This window comes from Ovis aries, chromosome 5, assembly GCF_016772045.2.
Source record: "Ovis aries strain OAR_USU_Benz2616 breed Rambouillet chromosome 5, ARS-UI_Ramb_v3.0, whole genome shotgun sequence".
Lineage (NCBI taxonomy): Eukaryota > Metazoa > Chordata > Mammalia > Artiodactyla > Bovidae > Ovis > Ovis aries.
Genome location: NC_056058.1, coordinates 91,213,622 through 91,233,113, shown reverse-complemented (window position 1 = coordinate 91,233,113; position 19,492 = coordinate 91,213,622). Strand labels below are relative to the sequence as shown.

Below are 19,492 nucleotides of genomic sequence, written 5' to 3'. Positions count from 1 at the left end.
CATAGAAAATTTGATTGTCTATAGCACACATATGTTAAGGCTATTGCCTAAGAAAAAAATTGATGGAAAAGACATCACCTTTTAAGGAAAGACACTTAAGTCTCATACAGTAATGAGTAAAGCCAAGTGTGTTGTAAAGACATGGGATACAGACAAAGTGTGATCCAGCCTTAGAGACAGAAAGGTCCCGGGCCTCCCCCAGAAATAATGGGGGAAGGAACTGCTTCTTGAAGGCAGTGGAACTAGGGCAATCCCAGGAGAGGAAGATTTAGCCATCAGCAGGACTCAAATGAGTGTCGACAAAAAGGTATGAGCCGTGTAGAAATACATCTTTGGACGCCCAGTTTCCCAAGTGAACATGTTTATCACTTCCCCTTAGTCATTGCTAGGTCTTACTGCTTTGAAGCTTTTCTTTAAGAATATTGTAAATTGCTTACTCCTGTGTCATCAGTATAAGTAATCCTTAGTAATTATCAAAACCATTAGTTGTTATCACTTCATGGGCCAGTTGCCCTTCTCTAGTCCACATTAATTGATGAAGAGAATCACAGCACCTTCAGTAGAAAAGATTTTAATGCTAACTAAAGAAAACTTTAAAAAATATTCCTTTCTGACAAATCTGATTCTGATAATACTTTATTTATATCTTTTTTTTAGTGTAATGACAGGAAATGGATTTGATTTTGGAAAGGAATCATTTTGAATAATTAATCATGGATTACTCTAATTAGCAAAAAATAATTATAGCTTGGGCACAGCTCTTTAGAAGGCAAAGGATAGGGTAAAAGATTATTGGAAAAATAGTACCACCTGATAGATGTTGAGATGAATCTGACAGAAAGCTTTTCTTTAAATCAGTCTTTAGCTAAGGCATTTCAAATGCCTCCCATTAGAAAACTATCATGATTTGCTATGTTGTCGGTCAGATAATATTTTGTGTAATAATTAAAGAAGACATCTTTAATGATTCCTAAAAAAGAAAATATAGTTTCACTTGTTCCTTTGACAGTACATCCTGGATCGGAACTATCTTAGACAGACTCAGAATATTTGTACACTGTAGGGATGCTTACAAAGTGTACGTGGAGTCTTGCATATTAAATTCACTTGGAGAATGTTTGTCACGTGATTGACATGACAGAGTTGCATATGTGGCTCCTGTCTTTTCAGAGGGGCTTGTAGGGACAGAACATGTGGCAAGCGGATGAGAGAGAATATTCTATCTGCAATCAGTTTCTATGAAGACTGTCAGCAGGACCAAGCTCCCAAGAGAATACAGTCCACTCAAATCACATTTTTTAGTTGAAAGAGTCTGGGTGTGGGACACAGGAGATGTATGCCCCAGACATGGCACCACAAATACTTACCTAGTCCCTAACTCTCTGACTTAAACAAGTCTCTTTGTGCCTGTTAACCCGTTTATTTATTACTAATATGATCCTTCTCACAAGATTGTAACACGGTAAAGACGAAATCTCAGATCAACTTTTCAAAGTTAAAAGCAACAACAACAAAAAATGATAAAGTATTATTTGGCTAGAATATAGTCTTAATATATATTATGTTTACCAATAAAAACATAGTGCTATTGTTGGAAGTAAGGAGTATCTGATGTATGGTTGAAAAAAGCATGACATTTTCATATGAACATCATATAGAAAAACAAATAAAATGATGCCTTATGAAGTTGAGGATGGCTTTTACGATTATGGAAGCTAATTATGAAAGAGTGCATCTTTGCAAAGAAATGCAAAATGGCATTCCAGTCATTGGTCATAAATGGCCCCTTAACACATTCCTCTGTGATTTTCCAGGTTAGTTTCCAATTTAAGAATAACATTCTTGCTGTTTGAATCTTTGCTTTTTTTTCACACCACTTTCCTGTTATCAGCTAGAAAGCTGTTTTTCCTGATTGCTCAAAATACTAAGTGGGATCAAGGTGTATGTTTTGAATAAATAAATGGGCCCACCAGCTCAAAAAAGCCACAGCACCCTTCCATCTTATCATTATACTATCCTGTCCCCTCTTCTTTTCCTTCCTTACCTGATAAGTTGAATGAAATATTATCTTGAGTGAATTGCTGTTGAAACACAGGTTGGTTGCCTGGCAGAAGAGAGAAGGGCCCTAGAATCCCTTTCAATCTTCTCCCATTAGTTATTAGAATGGATCCTTTTATCTGATTAGCTAAAATGGTTAACTTTGCAGTGGAGACCAGGTGTCCTTCTTTGACTAGGATTTCAGGAGAATCTGGGTACTGGTTGTAATAAATGACTTTTAAGTTTCCTTTCAACCATAAAATGTTCTATTACAAGTAGTCTTACATAGCCTGGAGGTGGCTTGAGAGAAAAAGGAAGAGCAATTTCTAAACAACATTGAAATAGAAAGGTCACTAGGAGAACAACACACTTCAGTTTTGGCTGGACTAGTAGACAAAAACGGAGAAGGCAGTGGCACCCCACTCCAGTAACTCTTGCCTGGAAAATCCCATGGATGGAGGAGCCTGGTAGGCTATAGTCCATGGGATCCCTAAGAGTCTGGCACAACTAAGCGACTTCACTTTCACTTTTCACTTTCATGCATTGGAGAAGGAAATCACTCTAGTGTTCTTGCCTGGATAATCCCAGGGATGGGGGAGCCTGGTGGGCTGCCATCTATGGGGCCTCACAGAGTCGGACACGACTGAAGTGACTTAGCAGCAGGCAAGAACATGGGTGAGAAAAATGCAGGCTGATGCAATATCTAACCAGTCACGTACATTCTAACCTCTTAAGCCTTATATCTGTTTCTTTCTGAGCAGGGGAAGTGGGTTTCAGCAAAAACAAAAACCAACAAGATTCTTTGGTGGAGGAGGAGAAAGAAAGGAGACAGTATATATGTTCCTTCAGTGATAGGAAAAACTTAACACAAATACCTCTTACCTCATTCCTAGAACTACTTAGATTTTCTATGACCTTGAAACTTCAATGCTCAGGCCTCTTGGTGACAGAATGAGCAGAATGGCTGGAGAGTAGTAAGCAAAGCCTGTGATGTTTTCCCCTTCCTTTGTCCACTGGGCCTTACTCCCTGATTTTTAAGAACCTCCTTCTCTCAGAATGTTCCCTCATCTGTCCCTTTGAGGACTCTGCCCAGGAGAACATATCTTGCATTTGAACTGATGAGGACCTCAGACCTCAGACCTAGCTGAGAGCCCTTTGTTGCTGATCAGTGATCAGTCAGGTCTCACTCTTTGCGACCCCATGGAGTGCAGCACGCCAGACCTCCCAGTCCTTCATCATCTCACAGAATTTGCTCAAACTCGTGCATTGAGTTGGTGATACCATCCAACCATCTCATCCTCTGTCGTCCCCTTTTCCTCCCACCTTCAATCATTCCTGGCATCAGGGATTTTTCCAGTGAGTCGGCTCTTCGTATCAGGTGGCCAATGTCAGCTTCAGCATCAAACCTTCCAATGAATATTCACAGTTGATTTCCTTTAGGATGGTTTGATTTCCTTGCAGTTCAAGGCACTGTCAAGAGTCTTCTCCAACACCACAGTTCAAAAGCATCAATTCTTCAGCACTCAGCTTTCTTTATAGTCCAACTCTCACATCCATCCATGACTACTAGAAAAACCATAGCTTGGACTAGATGGACCTTTGTTGGTAAAGTAATATCTCTGCTTTTTAATATGCTGTCTAGGTTGGTGATAGGTTTTCTTCCAAGGAGCAAGAGTCTTAATTTCATGGCTGTAGTCACCATCAGCAGTGATTTGGGAGTCAAAGAAAATGAACTCTCTGTTTCCATTGCTTCCCCATCTACTTGCCATGAAGTGATGGGACCACTGGCCATGATCTTAGTTTTCTGAATGTACAGTTTTAAGCCAACTTTTTTACTCTCTACTTTCACTTTCATCAAGAGGCTCTTTAGTTCTTCTTCACTTTCTGCCATAAGGGTGATGTCATCTGCATATCTGAAGTTATTGATATTTCTCCCAATAATCTTTATGCTTGAGCTTCATCCAGTCTGGAATTTTACATGATGTACTCTGCATATAAGTTAAATAAGCAGAGTGACAATATGCAGCCTTGGCGTACTCCTTTTCCAATATGGAACCAGTCTGCTGTTCCATATCCAGTTCTAACTGTTGCTTCTTGACCTGCACACACATTTCTCAAGAGGCAGGTCAGGTGGTCTGGTATTCCCATCTCTTTCAGAATTTTCTACAGTTTATTGTGATCCACACAGTCAAAGGCTTTGGCATAGTCAACAAAGCAGGAGTAGATGTTTTTTTGGAACTCTCTTGCTTTTTCAATGATCCAGCTGGCAATTTGATCTCTAGTTCCTCTGCCTTTTCTAAATCCAGCTTGAACATCTAGAAGTTCATGTTTCATGTACTGTTGAAGCCTGGCTTAGAGAATTTTGAACATTACTTTGGTAGCTTACGAGATGAGTGCAATTGTGCAGTAGTTTGAACATTCTTTGGCTTTGCCTTTCTTTGGTGTTGGAATGAAAACTGACCTTTTCCAGTCCTATGACCACTGCTGAATTTTCCAAATTTGCTGACATATTGAGTGCAGCACTTTCACAGCATCATCTTTTAGGATTTGAAATAGGTTAACCAGAATTCCATCACCTCTACTAACTTTGTTTGTAGTGATGTTTCCTAAGGCCCACTTGACTTCACATTCCAGGATGTCTGGCTCTAGGTGAGTGATCACACCATCATGGTTATCTGGGTCATGAAGATCTTTTTTGTATAGTTCTGTGTATTCTTGCCACCTCTTCTATCGTCTGCTTCTATTAGGTACATACCATTTCTGTCCTTTATTGTGCTCATCTTTGCATGAAATGTTCCTTTGGTATCTCTAATTTTCTTGAAGAGATCTCTAGTCTTTCCCATTCTATTGTTTTCCTCTATTTCTTTGCATTGACCACTGAGGATGGCTTTTTTATCTCCTTGCTATTCTTTGAAACTCTGCATTCAAATGGGTATATCTTTCGTTTTCTCCTCTGCTTTTTGCTTCTCTTGTTTTCTCAGCTATTTGTAAGGTCTCCCCAGACAGCCATTTTGCCTTTTGCATTTCTTTTTCTTGGAGACGATCTTGATCCCTGCCTCCTGTACAGTGTCATGAACCTCCGTCCATAGTTCATCAGGCACTCTTTCTATCAGATCTACTCCCTTAAATCTATTTCTCACTTCCACTGTATAATCATAAGGGATTTGATTTAGGTCATACCTGAAGGGTCTAGTGGTTTTCCCTTCTTTCTTCAATTTAAATATGAATCTGGCAATAAGGAGTTCATGATCTGAGCCACAGTCAGCTCCCAGTATTGTTTTTGCTGACTGTATAGAGTGTCTCCATCTTTGGCTGCAAAGAATATGATCAATCTGATTTCAGGATTGATCATCTGGTGATGTCCATGTGTAGAGTCTTCTCTTCTGTGTTGTTGGGAGAGGGTATTTGCTATGACCAATGCATTCTCTTGGCAAAACTCTATTAGCCTTTGCCCTGCTTAGTTTTGTACTCCAAAGCCAGATTTGCCTGTTTTTCCAGGTATCTCTTGACTTCCTACTTTTACATTCCAGTCCCCTATAATGAAAAGGACATATTTTTTTCTTTCCAAGATACATGGCAAGATACATGGGGTAGGTTCTTGGAGCAAGCCCTCCAGTTTCATTGGAGCACAGAATCAACTATATGATATTCTGGCAACCTCTTGTTTCCTCAGAATTCTTCTGGAATGTTGATTTTGCAGTTTGGTTTAGTTCAACAGCCATTCCTTGAAGGCCCACTAAGTGACAAGTGCTGTGCCAAAGCAGGGCAATAAAAGATGAAAGGTACACATAGTCTTTGCTCTCAGATCACTTACAGCAGGGAAAATCCTTTCAGGTTTTAGAGTTACTAGAGATATGCTTGGAATGCTTGGAATATTGGATGCTGAGATGCTCCTAACTCAGCAAAAAAAGCAGGGTGGTTAGAACCCAGTCTAGGTGGATGAGCAGAAATTAGGGCAGAAACAGAAGCAGAGGTGTTCAAGGCACAGGGGAGAAAAGCATGAAAAAAGCAAAAGGTGAGAAACAGCATTTGAGTTTGGGAAACTATAGATAGTCCAGATTCCAGAACATTCATTCCAGTAGTTTCTAAGAGGGTTCCTTACCGCTTTAGTCCTTTTGGGTATGTTTGTTTGGTTTTTGATGTGATATGAGATGAGAATATAGTTCTATGGCTCCCATTATAGGTGTGGACCACACCCTTCACTGAAAGAGTTTGGAATTACTAGTAGTGTTTCATTCCCATAATACGATGTACTTGTGTTAGTGTTACATTATTATTTATACCACATGATGATTTTGCAACCAAACACTGCATATATTCAGTGTTCTATGAATTTCTTTGACTCAATGAGCCCCATGATCCTACATTATCAGGCAGTATACCCAAGGATATAACAGAGACATTTGCAAATTGCTATCTTCTTTTTTGATAAGAAACATTTGAGACATTTGCAAATTGCTATCTTCTTTTTTGATAAGAAAATCTACTGCTGTGTAAGTGATCCTGATTATAATTCACCAACCCCTTTAGGGTCAAGTATTGATGCTTTCAGTCCCATATATTTCCTTATGTCCTCAGCGGGCTTCCCGGTGACTCAGATGGTAGAGAATCTTCCTGCAGTGCAGGAGACCAGGGTTCGATCCCTGGGTCCAGAAGATCCCCTGGAGAAGGGGATGGCAACCCATTCCAGTATTCTTTCCTGGAGAACTCCATGAACAGATGAGCCTGGTGAGCTACAGTCCTTGGGGTCTGCAAGAGTTGGACATGACTGAACATCTAACACATTATATGTCCATTATTTGTCAGTTACCAAGCCTTAAATCACCATGATAGATTGTGTTGTCCCCCACCCCACCCTCTCAATTTTTGAAAACAAACAAAAACCTGATATCTGAATATATAAGAGCAAAAGTGTTCTTCCTAGATTGTAGTTCTATCTTCTCTATCGTGGTATAATAATAACTCTTTGAAATCAGTTTTAAGACAGTAAGATTTAAAAAATAAAGACTGTCATTTTAAAATATAAGTGTAACTACAATTTGGGTATGTACAACTAAAGATGCTGTTCACTGGTTGACTACTAGCTCAGCCTTTGATGATGCTGAGTATAAATAGCATATGTGACATTAGGGATTCATTCCCAGCTCAGTTTTGTGAATCAGGGTGGAAGCTAATTTTCATGATTCCTCATCTGAGGAGGAAGCTACTATGTGCAAAAGATGTGAAATCACCACTGAGAATGCACATTTGTTAAGAGCGAAGCCTTTATTCTCTTGTGAAGTTCTCCGATTATGCTATTTATTTCAACTTTAAGGCAATTAAAAAATGACATATACAAGTTATTTGAAACTGTGTCTATACTCAAAAAGCAAAATGGAAAATTAAAAGATGGGAGTAATTTAAATTTGAAATGTTTCATTCCGTTATCTAGATATTTGAGATCTGAAATGTTTGAATAATTGCCTCATACTCATCTTCTACATATACACAGTAAAAAAGGGGGAGAAATCCTTTGAAATGATCATAATTTCCTCTTATGTCAACATTAATATGTCACAATATTTTTTTTCATTTTATGAGATTCATTTCCTGTTGATGTAGAATTTTAAGATGAAGGTAATCACAATAATTAAGGAGTAAATGTGTAAATGAGGGCCTGATTCAAGTTATTTAATTAACATAGATGCATGAAAATTTGGCAACTAGAGGATTAAAATATGATCTAATTTTTTCTGTACTTTTCCATTCTCCTAAACTGTCACCAAAGAGAGGGCAATAGTAAAGAATTAAAAATGTGTAAAAAATATATATATCAGCAAATTATTTCCTGCTCGTTTGTGGCTGTCTAGTCTAACATAGACATACCTCGTTTTATAGCACTTTTCAGATATTGAATTTTTTTACAAATTGAAGGTGTGTGGCAACCCCATGTTGATCAAGAAATCTGTCAGCACCATTTTCCACACAGCATTTGCTGACTTTGTGTCTCCGTGTCACAGTTTGGAAATGCTCACATTTCGCACTTGATCATTATTATTTGTTATGGTGATCTGCGATGTTACTCTTGTGGTTGTCTTCAGGCACCACAGATCACGCCCATGAAGACAGCAAACTGAATTGGATGCTGTTGTGTGTTCTGATTGCTCTCCTAGGTGTGTTCCCCCATCGCTCTCCTTCTGCTTGGGCCTCCCTATTTCCTGAGATGCAACAGTATTGAAAGTAGGCCAGTTAGTAACTCTACAATGGACTCTCAGTGTTTTAGTGAAAGGAAGAGTTGCCCATCTCTCTCTTTAAATCAAGAGCTAGAAGTGAGTAGTTATTGAGGAAGGCATTTCAGGAGCAGAGACAGGCTGAAAACTAGGCCTCTTGCATCAGTGGGCTTCCCTGATAGCTCAGCTGGTAAAGAATCCGCCTGCAGTGCAGGAGACCCCGGTTCAATTCCTGGGTCAAGAAGACCCCCTGGAGAAGGGAAAGGCTACCCACACCAGTATTCTTGGGCTCCCCTTGTGGCTCAGCTGGTAAAGAATCCTCCTGCAATGCAGGATACCTGGGTTCAATCCCTGGGTCAGGAAGATCCCCCTGAGAAGGGAAAGGCGACCCACTCCAGTATTCCGGCCTGGAGAACTCCATGGACTGTATTGTCCATTGGATGGCAAAGAGTCAGACACAACTGAGCAACCTTCACTTTCACTTTCCCTTGCATCAGTTAGGCAAGTTGTGGATACAAAGGAAAAGTGCTTGAAGGAAATTAAAAAGGCTACTCCAGTGAACACATGAATGATAAGAAAGCAAAGCAGCCTTTTTGCTGATAGGGAGACAACTTCAGTGATTTAGATAGAGATCAAACCAACCACCTTTCCCTAAGCTAAAGCCTAATCCAGAACAAGGCCCTAACTCCCTTCACTTCTGTGGAGACGGAGAGAAGTGAGGAAGCTTGCAGAAGAAAAGTTTGCAGAGACGGGTTCAGGAGGCTGAAGCAAAGAAGCCCTCTCTATTCCCTAAACGTGTGAGGTGAAAGAGCAAGTGCTGATGTAGAAGCTGCAGCAGGTTATCCAGAAGATCTAACTAGGATAAGGAATGAAGGCGGCTGCGCTAAACAACAGACTCCCATGTAGATGAAACAGCCTTCTATTTGAAGGAGATGCCATGGAGGGCTTCCACAGCTAGAGACAACTCAGTGCTTGGCTTCCAAACTTCAAAGGATAGGCCGACTCTCTTATGAGCGACTCGTGCAGTTGCTGACTTGAAGCTGAAGCCCATTCTGAAAATCGTAGGGCCCTAAAGAGCAATCCCACTGCTGGGCATACACTCCAAGGAAACCAGAATTGAAAGAGACACGTGGACCCCAATGTTGATCATAGCACTGTTTACAATAGCCAGGACATGGAAGCAACCTAGATGCCCATCAGCAGAAGATAAGATAAGCAGATAAGCAGATAAGAAAGCTGAGGTACATATACACAATGGAGTATTACTCAGCTATCAAAAAGAATACATTTGAATCAGTTCTAAAGAGGTGGTTGAAACTGGAGCCTATTATACAGAGTGAAGTAAGTCAGAAAGGAAAATACCATTATAGTATACTAACGCATATATATGGAATTTAGAAAGATGGTAATGATGACCCTATATGCGAGATAGCAAAAGAGACACAGATATAGAGAACAGACTTTTGGACTCTGTGGGTGAAGGCGAGGGTGGGATGATTTGATAGAATAGCATTGAAACATGTATATCACCATATGTGAAAGATGACCAGTGCAAGTTCGATGCATGAAACAGGCACTCAAAGCCAGGGCACTGGGACAACCCTGAGGGATGTGCTGGGGACGGAGGTGGGAGGGGGGTTTGGGATGGGGGGGCACATGTACACCCGTGGCTGATTCATGTCAGTGTATGGCAAAAACCACCACAATATTGAAAAGTAAAAAAAAAAATATATATATATATAGAAAAGTAATTAGCCTCCAATTAAAATAACTAAATTAATTTTTTAAATAAGAATTATGCTAAATCTACTCTACCTGTGCTCTCTAAATGGAACAAAAGAGGCTGGATGACAGCACATTGGTTGACAACATGACTTACTGCATATTTTAAGCCTACTGTTGAGATCTTTAATTTCCCCCTTCGGCCAATCCAAGGAGCACTTGAGATCTTAGTTCCCCTACAGTGGAAGAGCAGAGTCCTAACCCTGGACTTCCAGGGAATTTCCTGTTGAGATTTTCTGTTTGGAAAAAAAGATTTCTTTCAAAATACTACTGCTCATTGTCAATGCACCTGGTCATCGAACAGCGCTGATCAAGATGTGCAATGAGATTAACGTTGTTTTCATGCCTGCTAACACGATGCTGTGATCACTCACCTAGAGCCAGACATCCTGAAATGTAAAGTCAAGTGGGCCTTAGAAAGCATCACTACAAACAAAGCTAGTGGAGGTGATGGAACTCCAATGGAGCTATTTCAAATCCTGAAAGATGATGCTATGAAAGTGCTGCACTCAATATGCCAGCACATTTGGAGAACTCAGCAGTGGCCAGAGAACTGGAAAAAGTCAGTTTTCATTCCAATCCCAAAGAAAGGCAATGCCAAAGAATGCTCAAACTATAGCACAATTGCACTCATCTCACGTGCTAGTAAAGTAATGCTCAAAATTCTCCAAGCCAGGCTTCAGCAATACGTGAACCGTGAACTTCCAGATGTTCAAGCTGGTTTTAGAAAAGGCAAAGGAACCAGAGATCAAATCGCCAACATACGCTGGGTCATCGAAAAAGCAAGAGAGTTCCAGAAAAACATCTATTTCTGCTTATTGACTATGCCAAAGCCTTTGACTGAATGGATCACAATAAACTGTGGAAAATTCTGAAAGAGGTGGGAATACCAGACCACCTGACCTGCCTCTTGAGAAACCTGTATGCAGGTCAGGAAGCAACAGTTAGAACTGGACATGGAACAACAGACTGGTTCCAAATAGGAAAAGGAGTACGTCAAGGCTGTATATTGTCACCCTGCTTATTTAACTTATATGCAGAATACATCATGAGAAACGCTGGGCTGGAGGAAGTACAAGCTGGAATCAAGATTGCCGAGAGAAATATCAATAACTTCAGATATGCAGATGACACCACCCTTATGGCAGAAAGTGAAGAGGAACTAAAAAACCTTTTGATAAAAGTGAAAGTGGAGAGTGAAAAAGTTGTCTTAAAGCTCAACATTCAGAAAACGAAGATCATGGCATCTGGTCCCATCACTTCATGGAAATAGATGGGGAAACAGTGGAAACAGTGACAGACTTTATTCTGGGGAGCTCCAAAATCACTGCAGATGGTGACTGCAGCCGTGAAGTTAAAAGATGCTTACTCCTTGGAAGAAAAGTTGTGACCAACCTAGATAGCATATTCAAAAGCAGAGACGTTACTTTGCCGACTAAGTTCCATCTAGTCAAGGCTATGGTTTTTTCCAGTAGTCATGTATGCATGTGAGAGTTGGACTGTGAAGAAAGCTGAGTGCCAAAGAATTGATGCTTTTGAACTTTGGTGTTGGAGAAGACTCTTGAGAGTCCCTTGGATGGCAACAAGATCCAACCAGTCCATTCTGAAGGAGATCAACCCTGGGATTTCTTTGGAGGGAATGATGCTAAAGCTGAAACTCCAGTACTTTGGCCACCTCATGGGAAGAGTTGACTCATTGGAAAAGACTCTGATGCTGGGAGGGATTGGGGGCAGGAGGAGAAGGGACGACCGAGGATGAGATGGCTGGATGGCATCACTGACTCAATGGACATGAGTCTGAGTGAACTCCAGGAGTTGGTGATGGACAGGGAGGCCTGGCGTGCTGTGATTCATGGGGTCACAAAGAGTCGGACATGACTGAGCGACTGAACTGAACTGAACTGACTGAACACACATCCTTTCTCCAGCCCATGGGATCAAGGAGTAATTTCTACTTCCAAGTCTAATTATATTAAGAAATACATTTCATGAGGCCATAGCTGCCTTAGATAGTGACTCCTCTGACAATTCTAAGCAAAGTAAATTAAAAACCTGGAACGGAGTTCCGATTCCGATGCCACTCTGGATACCAGGGAAGTCCCACTTTTATTAGTACTATATTATTACCTTGCTTTCTGTTCCTTACAGTTAAAATCAATTCCTATATAGGGTAAAATGAACCAGCTGATCATTTATTCCCAGCTGAGAGAAAAATATAAGGTGATGCACTGTGGGTCATGGACCAACCTAAACAAAGCATGATGGGAGAGTCTCCTTTCGATGGGATGAAATGACTAGTCTTCCCTAAATACACCAGAATCACAACAGAGGAGCCCAGTACGGGGTTGGGAGAAGGCAGTGAGATAATGAATTCTAGTTTGGACATAAACTTTGAAGTGGCAGGAGCTGATCTGGGTGGAAGCAGCTAGAGTTGTCGCTATGAATTTGGAGCTCATCAGGGAGGTCTGGGTGGCTAAGAGTCCTCAGAGATGCCTCAGGGTTTACAGAAGGTGACATTAGGCACGGGAGGAGGAGGAAGGGATTTTGTTGTTGTTCAGTTGCTCAGTTGTGTCCAGCTCTTTGCAACCCAATGGACTGCAGCACGCCAGGCTTCCCTGTCCATCACCATCTCTCGGAGTTTGCTCAGATTCATGTTCGTTGAGTTGGTGATGCTATCTACCATCTCATCCCCTGCTGCCCCCTTTCACTTCCTGCCCTCAATCTTTCCTATCATCAGGGGTTTCCCCAGTGAATCAGCTCTTTGCGTTAGGTGGCCAAAGTATTGAGCTTCAGTATGAGTCCTTCATGTGAATATTCAAGGTTGATTTCCTCTAGGATTGACTGCTTTGATCTCCTTGAAGTCAAAGGGACTCTCAAGAAGCTTCTTCAGTATCGCAATTCAAAAGCATCCATTTTTTGTGCTCAGCCTTCTTAATGGTAGTACTCTCACATCCATACATGACTACTGGAAAAACCACAGCCTTGACCATATGGACCTTTGTCAGCAAAATTATGTCTCTGCTTTTTAATATGCTGTCTGGGTCTGTCATAACTTTCCTTCCAAGGAGCAAGTGTCTTAATTTTATGGCGGCAGCCACTGTCTGCAGGGATCTTGAAGTCCAAGAAAATAAAATCTGTCAGTTCTTCCACCTCTTCCCTATCTGTTTGCCGTGAAGTGAGGGGACCAGAGGCCATAATCCTAGAGTGGTATCATCTGCATATGTGAGGTTGTTGAGTGAGGAAGACAGCTAGAACAGAAGAGTGCCAGGAAGCAAGGGGGACAGAGTTTCATGAAAGAATGCGCATTCATTAGTTCAAACACCCAGAGAGATCAAATCCGATTGGGACTAAAAGTTGTTTATTGAATTAGGCCAGTAGATTACTGTGGCCACTAGAAAAATGCCTTTAGCAGTAACCACCCTTTTCAAGAAGCTTCTTAGAGAAGGAAAGGAGACCAAGCAGTAAGGAAGTGACCACAAAAGGTAACTAACAAAGCAGTAACTAGACTGCCGTAATCAAATGGATTTTAGGAAGATGAATCAGGGATAGTTGGAAAAATCCAGAAGGCAAGTAAGCTACTTAGGTAAATGAGATTAACAATAATAAAAATAGAAAGGATTGTTTAAAAAATTTATTTATTTGTATTAATTGGAGGAGAATTACCTTACAATATTGTGATGGCCTCTGCCATACCCTCCTCACCCTATCCCTCGAGGTTGTCACAGAGCACCAGCTTTGAGTTGCCTACATCATACATTAAACTCCGACAGGCTGTCTCTTTTACATATATATGTTTACACTATATATGTTTCAGTGGTATTCTCCCAAATCATCCCACCCTCTCCTTCTCCCGCTGTGTTCAAAAGAAAAGATTTTAATTCCTAAATAGTTTTGACTTCATCTCATATTTAGCTCCAGAGAAAAACATAACCTACATTTTCTGTATTTCAGCTTATTGATTTTTAAAAATATCTAACCCTTTGCAACCCTCACACTAAGTCTACGGTCAAATCCTTCTTTGTTCTATGATGTCTTTTCTCCATCCCACAGCCAGTGGTGTTTCCTTCACCCGGCTAGGCTGCTTGCCTTGTCTTGTTGGTCTCTCCTCAGCGTCCGCCTGCAATGCAGGAGACCCGGGTTCAATCCCTGAGTTGGGAAGATCCCCTGGAGAAGGAAATGGCACCCCACTCCAGTACTCTTGCCTGGAAAATCCCATGGATGGAGGAGCCTGGGAGGCTGCAGTCCGTGGGGTCGCGAAGGGTTGGACACGACTGGGCGACTTCACTTCACTGGTCTGTGTAGAATGTACTTGGGGGATGAACATTTCTGCTTCACGTGCCCTAGGTTCACGTTCTTACTACTTGCACCAGCTCCTGATCTTCTTTGGTAATAAATTCAGATTTCTGCTCTGCCCTTCTCTCTTCCTGATTGCCAGTTGTGATCCTTTTCCCTTTCCTCCTCTGTCATTCCATCTTCCCTCCTGAGTCCCTGCACCAGATCCTTTCCACTGCTTGGAAAGTTGCCTTTCTGAAGCTCTCACTTCTCTTATTTTTTGAAATTGTTTGCCTACTGTATTTCATTAATGAATCCCTCAACAGAAAAGAAGCAATGTTACATTAACATTTTTATTTAGATTACTCTCCTCTTGAACAAATATCATATTTCATACATATAACTCAAAATGTTTTAATGATTTTTCTTTGTCAGAACTCAAGCAAGACCTTCACAGAATCATAGAAGGTATCCTAAGGCTCAGTAGCTTGTCATAGTTACTTAAATATTTACTGGTATCTTTCAGTCGAATTGAGGCATTTTAACTCCTAGAATGCTGATAGAACTCCTTAAGCTTCTAGGAGTTATTAGGACATCAGCCAGTGTTAATGCTGGCAAAGGAAAGAGGAAGAAGTAATAAGAGTTGATTAAGGCAAGGATGAAGATGGCCTAGGACCAAGGCTCATCTCTCCATTTCTCAGAGAGGGCAAGCCCAGAGGCAATGGGCATGGAGGGCTCTGGCAACAGAAGCACTTGGACTTCTAATTAGTGGAAGAGGCTGGAGGAGGGGGACAGTGGTGCTAATCAGGAAAGGATGCTCAAGTGAGACAAGGCAAAATGGAAATGAACTTCTCTCATACCATAGGCTGGTCCCGGTGAATAGGAGCCTATTTTTAAGGTTTTTTGTTTTTGTTCTTTCCTTTGAGGGTTTCATTTCTGTTTCTTTTCAAATATGCCCATGATTACTCAATAAGGGAAAGTAGGGTCTACCTTTACAGAGACCCTCTTTTCCATGCAACACTTTAGTTGCAGGGAAAACTCTAGGAGACATGGTTTGTTTACTCATTTATGCATATATTCCTTCATTCATTACAAAAAATTGCAATGAGAATATGATATATATGTGCTAGGTACCCTGGTACTTTGTATAACAAGACAGCTACAGTTCCTGTGCCTCCTGGAGATTCAAGTGGTATGTGAAGACAGAGAGAAAGGCAGTTACAGTCCAGCGTAAGTGCCATGATCAGAGTAGAATAGGGGCTTCCTGAAATACAGAGGCAAGAAAGCCAATCCAGATCAGAAGCAGTAGATAAAACTTTACAGCAGGAATGACATTTGAGAATTAAAAGGCCAGGCAGAGCTGGCGAGAGGGGCAGAGAAGAGAAGACAGAGAGACAAAATAATATTCCCCGCTAGAAAAGATGGGTAGCATTATAAGGAAGGAAGAATGTCATACTTCCACATATGTTTACAAAATTACTCTTACATGGCTGGAAAGAAGAGCTGAAGGGTTAAGAAGGTAAAAGACAAGTCTGGTCCCCATCATAAAGACCTTCATATGCTGCGCATGTTCACTGCAGTTTAGTCGCTCAGTCATGTCCGACTCTTTGCGACCCCATGGAATGCAACACGCCAGGCCTCCTTGTCCATCACCAATTCCAAGAGCTTGCTCAAATTCATGCCCATTGAGTTGGTGATGCCATCCAACCATCTCATCCTCTGTCCTCCCCTTCTCCTTCTGTCTTCAATCTTTCCCAGCATCAGGGTCTCTTCCAATGAGTCAATTTTTTCCATCAGGTGGCCAAAGTATTGGAGTTTCAGCTTCAGCATCAGTCCTTCCAATGAATATTCAGGACTGATTTCCTTTAAAATGGACTGGTTGGATCTCCTTACAGTCCAAGGGACTCTCAAGAGTCTTTTCCTACACCACAGTTCAAAAGCATCAATTCTTCTGTGCTCAGCTTTCTTTAGAGTCCAACTCTCATATCCATACATGACTACTGGAAAAACCATAGCTTTGACTACATGGACCTTTGTTGCCAAAGTAATGTCTCTGCTTTTTAATCTGCTATCTAGGTTGGTCATAGCTTTTCTTCCAAGGAGTAAGCGTCTTTTAATTTCATGGCTGCAGTCACCATCTGCAGTGATTTGGGAGCACAAAAGAAATAAAGTCAGCCACTGTTTCCATTGTTTCTCCAGCTATTCATTTGCATGAAGTGATGGGACTGGATGCCATGATAGTAGTTTTCTGAATGTTGAGTTTTAAGCCAACTTTTTCACTCTCCTCTTTCACTCTCATCAAGAGGCTCTTTAGTTCTTCACCTTCTGGCATAAGGGTGGTGTCATCTGCGTATCTGAGGTTACTCATATTTCTCTTGGCAGTCTTAATTCCAGCTTTTGAATTTATCCATCCTGGCAATTCACATGATATACTCTGCATATAAGTTAAATAAGCAGAGTGACAATATATAACCTTGACATACTCTTTTTCCTATTTGGAACCAGTCTGTTGTTCCTTGTCCAGTTCTAACTGTTGCTTCTTGACCTGCACACACATTTCTCAGGAGGCAGGTCAGGTGGTCCTGTATTCCCATGGCTTGAAGAATTTTCCTCCGTTTATTGTGATCCTCTTCCAACAACACAAGAGAAGACTCTACACTTGGACATCACCAGATGGATAACACCAAAATCAGATTGATTATATTCTATGCAGCCAAAGCTGGAGAAGCTCTATGCAGTCAACAAAAACGAGACCAGGAGCTGACTGTGGCTCAGATCATGAACTCCTTATTACCAAATTCAGACTGAAATTGAAGAAAGTAGGGAAAACCGCTAGACCATTCAGGTATGATGTAAATCAAATCCCTTATGATTATACAGTGGAAGTGAGAAATAGATTTAAGGGCCTAGATCTGATAGATAGAGTGCCTGATGAACTGTGGAATGAGGTTCGTGACATTGTACAGGAGACAGGGATCAAGACCATCCCCATGGAGTTCAGTTCAGTTCAGTTGTGTCCGACTCTTTGTGACCCCATGAATCGCAGCACGCCAGGCCTCCCTGTTCATCAAAAATCCTGGAGTTCACTCAGACTCACGTCCATTGAGTCCATGATGCCATCCAGCCATCTCATCCTCGGTCGTCCCCTTCTCCTGCTGCCCCCAGTCCCTCCCAGCATCAGAGTCTTTTCCAGTGAGTCAACTCTTTGCATGAGGTGGCCAAAATACTGCAGTTTCAGCTTTAGCATCATTCCTTCCAAAGAAATCCCAGGGTTGATCTCCTTCAGAATGGACTGGTTGGATCTCGTTGCCATCCAAGGGGTTCTCAAGAGTCTTCTCCAACACCACACTTCAAAAGCATCAATTCTTCAGCACTCAGCCTTCTTCACAGTCCAACTCTCACATCCATACATGACCACAGGAAAAACCATAGCCTTGACTAGACGGACCTTAGTCGGCAAAGTAATGTCTTTGCTTTTGAATATACTATCTAGGTTGGTCATAACTTTCCTTCCAAGGAGTAAGCGTCTTTTAATTTCATGGCTGCAATCACCATCTGCAGTGATTTTGGAGCCCATAAAATTAAAGTCTGACACTGTTTCCACTGTTTCCCATCTATTTCCCATGAAGTGATGGGACCAAATGCCATGATCTTCGTTTTCTGAATGTTGAGCTTTAAGCCAACTTTTTCACTCTCCTCTTTCACTGTCATCAAGAGGCTTTTTAGCTCCTCTTCACTTTCTGCCATAAGGGTGGTGTCATCTGCATATCTGAGGTTATTGATATTTCTCCCGGCAATCTTGATTCCAGCTTGTCTTTCTTCCAGTCCAGCATTTCTCATGATGTACTCTGCATATAAGTTAAATAAGCAGGGTGACAATATACAGCCTTGACGTACTCCTTTTCCTATTTGGAATCAGTCTGTTGTTCCATGTCCAGTTCTAACTGTTCCTTCCTGACCTGCATACAGGTGTCTCAAGAGGCAGGTCAGCTAGTCTGGTATTCCCATCTCTTTCAGAATTTTCGACAGTTTATTGTGATCCACACAGTCAAAGGCTTTGGCATAGTCAATAAAGCAGAAAGAGATGTTTTTCTGGAACTCTCTTGCTTTTTCGATGATCCAGCGGATGTTGGCAATTTGATCTCTGGTTCCTCTGCCTTTTCTAAAATCAGCTTGAACATCAGGAAGTTCACGGTTCATGTATTGCTGAAGCCTGGCTTGGAGAATTTTGAGCATTACTTTACTAGCATGTGAGATGCGTGCAATTGTGTGGTAGCTTGAGCATTCTGTGGCATTGCCTTTCTTTGGAATTGGAATGAAAACTGACATTTTCCAGTCCTGTGGCCATTGCTGAGTTTTCCAAATGTGCTGGCATATTGAGTGCAGCACTTTCACAGCATCATCTTTCAGGATTTGAAGGAGCTCAACTGGAATTCCATCACCTACACTAGCTTCATTCATAGTGATGCTCTCTAAGGCCCACTTGACTTCACTTTCCAAGATGTCTCGCTCTAGATTAGTGATCACGTCATCATGATTATCTGGGTCGTGAAACTCTTTTTTGTACAGTTCTTCTGTGTATTCTTGCCACCTCTTAATATCTTCTGCTTCTGTTAGGTCCAGACCATTTCTGTCCTTTATCGAGCCCATCTTTGCATGAAATGTTCCCTTGGTATCTCTAATTTTCTTGAAGAGATCTCTAGTCTTTCCCATTCTGTTGTTTTCCTCTATTTCTTTGCATTGGTCGCTGAAGAAGGCTTTCTTATCTCTTCTTGCTATTCTTTGGAACTCTGCATTCAGATGCTTATATCTTTCCTTTTCTCCTTTGCTTTTCGCTTCTCTTCTTTTCACAGCTATCTGTAAGGCCTCCTCAGACAGCCATTTTGCTTTTTGCATTTCTTTTCCATGGGGATGGTCCTGTACATCCCTGTCTCCTGTACAATGTCATGAACCTCTGTCCATACATCATCAGGCACTCTATCTATCAGATCTAGTCCCTTAAATCTATTTCTCACTTCCACTGTATAATCATAAGGGATTTGATTTAGGTCATACCTGAATGGTCTAGCAGTTTTCCCTACTTTCTTCAATTTCAGTCTGAATTTGGTAATAAGGAGTTCATGATCTTAGCCACAGTCAGCTCCTGGTCTTATTTTTGTTGACTGTATAGAGCTTCTCCATCTCTGACTGCA

General features: G+C 41.3%; 1 protein-coding gene across 5 annotated transcripts in view; it reads left to right on the top strand.

The window, feature by feature from the left end:
* The window catches only part of KIAA0825 (KIAA0825 ortholog), a 400,677-nt gene that overhangs the window by 321,463 nt on the left and 59,722 nt on the right, over positions 1–19,492 (top strand). Inside the window, exon 20 of one of the 5 annotated variants that reach the window (XM_060416006.1) lies at positions 6,616–7,405. The exons of the other annotated variants lie outside the window; for them this stretch is intronic. Coding sequence (XP_060271989.1) covers positions 6,616–6,760 — 145 coding nt within the window. The 3' untranslated portion in view covers positions 6,761–7,405. Of the gene's footprint in view, positions 1–6,615; positions 7,406–19,492 lie in introns of those variants that run through there. 5 annotated transcript variants of the gene reach the window in all.